The sequence below is a fragment of the Vollenhovia emeryi genome, unplaced genomic scaffold (genome assembly GCF_000949405.1).
Source record: "Vollenhovia emeryi isolate VEMERY1.0 unplaced genomic scaffold, V.emery_V1.0 DF940780.1, whole genome shotgun sequence".
Taxonomy (NCBI): Eukaryota; Metazoa; Arthropoda; class Insecta; order Hymenoptera; family Formicidae; genus Vollenhovia; species Vollenhovia emeryi.
The window spans coordinates 1-7,205 of record NW_011965586.1 but is presented as its reverse complement, the minus strand read 5'-3'; the positions used below and the strand labels follow the sequence as shown (position 1 = coordinate 7,205).

The 7,205-nt window shown below is 45.7% G+C and overlaps 1 protein-coding gene across 1 annotated transcript; it reads right to left on the bottom strand.

The window, feature by feature from the left end:
- Window positions 1-156: 156 nt before the first annotated feature.
- Window positions 157-658, bottom strand: LOC105555754 (the record flags this gene model as incomplete). The annotated part of the gene is made up of 1 exon (XM_012002795.1): window positions 157-658. A coding segment is annotated over exon 1 (502 nt), but the record flags the coding sequence as incomplete, so codon positions are not given.
- Window positions 659-7,205: the final 6,547 nt, after the last annotated feature.

The window sequence follows — 7,205 nt, the reverse complement described above, 5'->3', positions numbered from 1 at the left end:
CTGGTTTATATGTCTTTTTCAATCGATTATACTCTATAATAGCTTCCTCACTAGCTATTACAGATGAAGGATCATAATTAATTAAATGCACACCATCTAGAGATGTTACCCGAGATAATGCAACATATACTTGCCCAGAACTGAATACACAATTACCTATATCCATAATGGCGTTTTGCAAGCTCAATCCTTGGCTTTTATGAATGGTAATGCCGTAACTTAAAGATATTGGAAATTGTTTTCTCATAACATATGCTCTATCCATTACTTTAAACTTGACGTTTACTCTTTCAATTAAATATTCAGAACCGGATGGTAAAAGAAGCTTAATCTTTTCTATATGATTACTAGAGATATCCTGTACAACTGAAATAACTTTAGCGATCGTACCGTTTACAAGACCCAAACTGGCATCGATATTGCGTCTTATCATAATCTCCACCCTACAGCTTATTACATTTATATCGATAAATCTAGGCAAGAATCGCAATTCGACTTGTACGTTGTGGACGGTTGGTCTCTCCTGCAGAGGTAGACATTCTGGAGTATCGAGTAGGGATACTACGGTTTCGTTCGCAAAAGGCGTGTCGCAGTTGTAGCCCATGAGCGTGTGTCCTTGGTTCACCAGTAGGAGGATCACGAAAAGGGTGGCCTCCATCTGCAATGAAACGACTCATCCTGGTTCACCCGAATAAGCCAATTTTAACAGATTTGCATGTACTACTTTTGTGGTATTGCGTATTTTAATGCGCAGATTCTCGTGGTTTAATTTCTCGATAATTTGATATGGTCCGCGATATTCTTGATCAAGCTTATGTGTTTTGGCACACGATTGTAGGTAAACGAAGTCACCCGTGTTAAACATTGTAGGGTGGCAGCGTTTATCGTAATGGTGTTTGGACATTTCTTTCGCCTTCATTAGATTGGCTTTAGCAGCTATTTGCAAGTCTCGTATTCGCTCGAATAAATTTGACAGGACGTCGTCATATGTCTCTGGATCTTTTTCTGTTTTGAACTGAGACGGAATGCGTGCGGCGAGTCCAAAAATTAATTCATGAGGGGAGTATCCCGTTCCTTCATGAACGGCGGTGTTGTATGAGAAACTTGCTCGGTCTATGAGGTCGTCCCAGCCATCTTCTTGATTTGTAAAGCATTTCAAGTACTCTACGAGCACTATGTGAGACCGTTCCAGTGAGCCATTAGATTGTGGATGGTATGCTGTGGTAAAGATCTGTTTGATGCGAAATCTTTTAGCGATGTTCTTCATGAAGTTGCTGATGAAGCATCGTCCCTGATCAGTCAGGATACTCCTTGGGCATCCGAACCGGCAAATAAAGTAATTAGTGAACGCTTTGGCGACCGTGTCAGCAGTGCAATAGAATGTTTTGTGAGGAGGTCTTGCATAGTGAGTATATAGGCGTTACCTAATGGTGTCCTATGAAAAGGTCCCACAATATCGAGTGCGACCTTATCAAAGGCACGACCCGGGGTATCAGTGAGTATAAGCGTTTGTCGCGTCTTTCTTCGAACCAGTTTTTGCGTTTGGCAGACACGACAGCAGCGAATATATTCTTGTACATCACGCTTCATGTTTGTCCATACGAAGTGCTGTTTAATTCTCAGGTATGTCTTGGTGACACCTTTGTGACCGCCACTGGCAGAAGTGTGGTATTCTTTAATGATTGCAAGGTGGTCTTCTTGCAGAGGCGTCGTTAATTGCCCCCGACAGACTGTGATTGTGGTGACAAGAAGTTTTATGGCACTTCGTAATGACTGCAGTATTATCCGCCAGGGCAAGCTGTTGATTGCTTCTGTGTGTCTGATGCTTAGTGTGGTTAACCCCAGTTCGGAAACTACGTCAGTTACCGATGCAAAACATTCCTTGATGATTTCCTCACTTATTTCCTCCGTATGCTTCTCCTTTATTGGTAAGACTATAATCTGCCGATTAGCAAAAGTCGACGGGTATACTCGAGCTCGTCCCAACATCATATTATCGAGAGGGGGTAGATTTCCTTTCTCCTTTAACTCGTGGGCTCCTTTATCAACTGGAGACTTGTCAAGTGCGACCATGATTATTATATTATCGTCCCTTTCGTTTAATTGCGACTGTAGCCTGATTACTATGCAATTTCTTTCTGTAGTCACTACCTCTGGCTCCGGTGGGTCCCCATCGTCAGAGCTCGAGGCGGTGGATTTACTGTCATTCTCTTCGCTTGAGTCCAAGATCTCGTTAACCATGGAGTTAGTGGATTCAAGCTCCTGTGTCGTTGCGTTATCCATGCGGAATTCTTCATCTTCCTCAAAGTCTCTGTCATCTTCGGCATCCTCATTATCTTCATCATCCTTGAAGCGCGATCTCTTCCGTAGTCGTAGGTGGTAGGTGGTGCGTAGTTGTGTTGGTTTAAGGTGAGGATTTAAGGTTTTTGCCGATTCATCAGACCCGAATTTGTAATCCACATAATGTGGTTTAGTACTGGCCGAAGCCATAGCCTGTTTCCGAGCTATGTTGTCATCATTTGAATCGGGGTAGGAGGTTGTGGAGGTATTGCAAGAGGATAATCGACGTTTCTTTTGGATAGGATACATGACAAAATGATTAACTTCAACTATGGACAATTGTGGGATAGGATTCCTGGATAGGGCGTCAGCGTTTTTATTACTTGCACCTGATTTATATTGGATTTCAAAGTCGTATTCTTCCAGCTTCAATCGCCACCGCATGAGCCGAGAAGTTGGATCCTTAACGCGATGCAACCATACGAGAGGTTGATGATCCGTGATAAGTGTAAACCTTTTTCCATACAAATACGGCCGAAAATGGTTGACGCAGTATGTAATAGCGAGCAACTCCTTCTCGATGGTCGAATAGTTTTTCTCAGCCGGATTCAGGATTCTTGAGGCGTAGGCGATTGGCATGTCTTGTCCTGGTTTACCCTGACTCAGGACTCCACCGATAGCGAAATTCGATGCGTCAGTCGTGAGGATGAATGTTTGCTCGAAGTTCGGATGCTGTAAAATTGGTTCCTTGCACAGTAAATCTTTGAGTAAATTGAAAGATTCCTGGGTCTCGTGGCCCCATACGAAAGGTGCGTCCTTCTTCAACAGATTTGACAGTGGTCGGGCGATTTCCGAGAACTTAGGGATGAATCGTCGATAGTATCCTGCCAACCCGAGGAACTGGCGCACGTTTTTCAGTTTTCGTGGCACGGGAAAATTTTTAACAGCTATTATTTTCCCTGGGTCTGGCCGAACACCATCTTCGTTAATTATGTGACCAAGGTAGGCTACTTCGTGTCGCAAGAATTCGCACTTATCCGGCTGCAACATCAGGTTCGCGGCTCGTAGTCGAGTCATTAACTTATTCATCTTGATATCGTGCTCTCTTAGTGAACTGGCGTATACCACAATATCGTCCATGTAGACGAACAAATCTACACCCTGCAATCCTGCCATTGCTTGGTCCATAAATCGTTGGAATGTCGCTGGTGCATTCTTGAGCCCAAAAGGCATCCTCTCGAATTCGTAATGCCCTTGATTTGTAGAGAATGCTGTTTTATGAGCATCTGCTGGGTCCATTGGAATTTGATGGTACCCGCTGGCTAGGTCCATAACTGAGAAGTACTTTGCGCCGCCCAGTTGATCGAGGATATCGCTAATGTTTGGCAGTGGGTAGGCGTCTCCGATAGTTTTGTCGTTTAGCTTTCGGAAGTCGATTACCATTCTCCATCGCTTGTTTCCTTGTGAATCTGGTTTTTTCGGCACGATCCACACTGGAGAGTTGTAGGGCGAGGCGGATGGTTTTACTATTTGTTTGTCAATTAGTTCACTGACTTGCCTTGTCATTTCTTCCCTGTGTATGGGCGGGAATCTATACTGCTTGGTGTGTACTGGCGCATCGTCGGTTGTAATGATCCTATGAGTGACCAGTTTAGTCATTCCCAAAGGGTCGCCTGGTATGTAGAACCGGTCGGTATGTTGACTTATAAATTCAAGAATGTTGTCCCTCTCAGGACGATTGAGGTGATCGAGGCGCAATAATTGTATGATACTGCGAATTCTGTCAAGTTTCTCTTTACCGCTTGTATTTTGAATAGTTGTATAAATTTCTGATATCTTCAGAGACGTCGAGCGAGAATTATTTGTATAGGCTGCGAGTGCAAAGTGGTTCCTCTCGCCATAGGCTGAGTGAGGGAAAGTGAGTCCTTGCTGGACGGCAATGACATCCGACTGAGGCGAGGCCCGGGAGTGAGCCGTACCAGACTGAGAAGATCCTGGAGAGGGATGAGTCGTTTGTGACTGAGAGGACCCTTCGCAGGAGTGAGTCGTGGCAGGCTGGGAAGATCCCTGGATTTGAGTCGGTGTACATTGATAAGTAGTTTGGCCCGTTTCGGGCAAAGATCCTTGCACCTTGCTGTAGTGTTTCTGCTCGAGTGAACCAGTGAGAGCCGCCCCAGTTGCGACTGTGGCGGTGGTTTCCGTTTCTTCGCGGGCTTCCTGCCCTTGTTCCTTAAGGTATGGCGGTTCAGATGATATTTCGGTTACCTCTTGTAGCTTTATAATGGGGATTACGACTTCGACTTCATGATCGAGTGTGTTTATCATTCGCATGCACGCCTTGTTATTTATACATGTTACTAGGGTTTCTCCGCCGTGAACTCCTTCGCAAGCGCGTACGCGTGGAATATACCCTGTCTTTATTTCGGGATTCGAAATGCGTACAACCATATTGGAGCTAGTGCGTGGCGGGAGCACCACTGATTCCTTATCTTTAAAGGGGTAAATGTGATCTCCCCAGGTTATCCACCCGTGCTTATAATCGATACAGGCATCATGCTTGTTAAAGAAAGACGACCCCAATATCCCTTGTGTTACAATGGGGAAGTCGTCTGGTACGACGTGGAATACCACGGTAATACGTGACATTGTTGCCTGTATAGTTCCGCGTGTATGCACAACCTCTTGCGTTATGCCGGTAAGCTGTATGACTTCGCTTTGATTAATAGTAATTCCTTGACAAAGGCTTCCCTGTTTTATAATATTAGGGTACGCGCCTGTGTCTAGCATGAATGCGACTGGTCCTCGGAAGGAGTCGCATTCAAGCTCGACAGATGGGATGTTTCCAACGCCCTCTCGGAGGACGTGGAGGGCTCCGATACGTAACTGATCGTGAGCGCGGGACGAGCACTCCCGAGGCCTCTGGTTGTCCCGCTGGACGAGGCCTCCGGAGAGTTTCCCTGATTCCGAGAGCCAAGCCCACTTCCATTATTTGTTTGGTATTCTGTGGCTCCTCTGCCTTGATTTAAATTATATTGCCGTTTTCGGCATTCGTTTACTAAATGCCCGAAATTCTTGCAGTAGCTGCAGATTTTTCGTTCTGTATTTACTACTGGGGAGGGCGGCGCGACGCCGGCTCCCCGTTGCGAAGGGTGATTTACCGGAGTTGCGTTAAGGCGACCGGAGTGAAGGTTTCGTGTGCGCGCCTCCTCTCGTTCGAGTCGCTTACCGATCATGATGGTCTTGGTGCAAGCGTCGGGAAAATTATTATATCCTTCGGCCCGCAACTCAAGACGATATTCGCGCGGCAGTCCCTCATAAAATGCCTCGAGGGCAAAGGAGTCAATGGCCGCTACCTCTGATTCCAATAGGGGGCGATCAAGATTCATTTGGTCGCCCTCTATTATAGCCGTTCTCAAATCTTTGATTTTGCCAATGTAGTCTAAAATATGTTCATGCGGTTTTTTGAAAGTTATACTAAGCTGTCCGCGATAATAATTCGAGCTTCTTCCTGGCCCGAATACTCTTTTTAATACGTCGAGAAATTTCTCTACGGTGGGGTGTACTTCATCCTCCACCGCGAGATAAGCATGATGCGTCAATTTGTTACGCAACATTTTTACAAAAGCAGCCTCATCCACGAGAGGTACTGACTCCCTTGCCCTCTTGCATGCACGCGCAAACTGCCATACGGGGATATTATGCCCATCGTATTTGGGTACGAGTTCGAGTGCCTCCCGCAGGTATGCCTTGGGGTAACCCGGGGCGAGTAACCCGGTACTCACACTGGGTGTCGTGTTCCCGTCAAAAGTGTATTCCCCTTTTGGAGTCTGGATGTGCAGCGGTGGCGGGGAGCTTCCGGATGGTTGAGGGAATGCAGGAGGCGGGGGGTCGGGGAATCGAACGCCTGACAATGCACTAGTGAGCATTCTCATCATCCCCTCCAACATTTCCGTTCGTTGACTCAGTTCGCGTTCCTTTTCCCTCACCGTCTGAAGAGCTTTGTCGTAATTAACTTTCTCATCATCATTATCAAGCGCGTCAGAAAAGGCGGCATTTTGACCTGGTGAAGAGTCCATTTTGAAAGAGATAGTAATTATTTGACCGATAATAAAAGCTAGGAGTTAAGTGGCTTAACCAAAGGTTTCTTACCGGACCAGATAAGATTTGCAACTATTATTGAAATTTTACAACCACGCCCTGCGTCCCGAACGAGTTGATGCACAAAATCGAAAGGGCAAAAGGCCACCAGGGAAAAGAATTCTCGCATCAAGTCCCGACCTGTCCCGAGTTCAGAACAGTTCAGAAGTATTCGGAAGGGCGAAGAGCTAACAGGGGAAAGAATTTATAGAAATGACCGAAGATTGGACCAATTGGTATGTGAGATTATTATTGTAATTATAGAAAACTTTACAACTACGCCCTGCGTTCTGACCGAGTGTCGGCGTGTGCGCATGGCATAGTAAAGTCTGCATGCAAAACCGTGACCCAAAAGGAAAAGAAAAGAGACAGTGGGAGAAAACGTAATTGGCTCGGCCAAAGAATTCCCCCTGACCAGTTAAATTTTGTAATTTTTATTATAATTATAGAAATTTTATAACCGCGATGGCATAGCAAAGTATGCATGCAACAGCAGTGGACACCGCATTTGTACCTATTATTATAACCTTTGAAAATTATTACCGCGTCCTGCGCCCTGGCCGAGTTGGTGCACCAAGGGTCGGGGACCAAAGACAAAAGAGGAAAGGTGAAAAGAGAAAAGTGGAGAACCACGAAATTTCCGTATACTGGAAGACTCTGACACGGACAGTGAAGACAATGTGGCGAAAAGAGGAGGAGAAGAAAATTTGTAATTCTCGGCTACTGGAATGTGTTTCGAAATCCCAGTCGCTGTCACCAGTGTTACGTCCCGCGTTTTTATCTCGGGG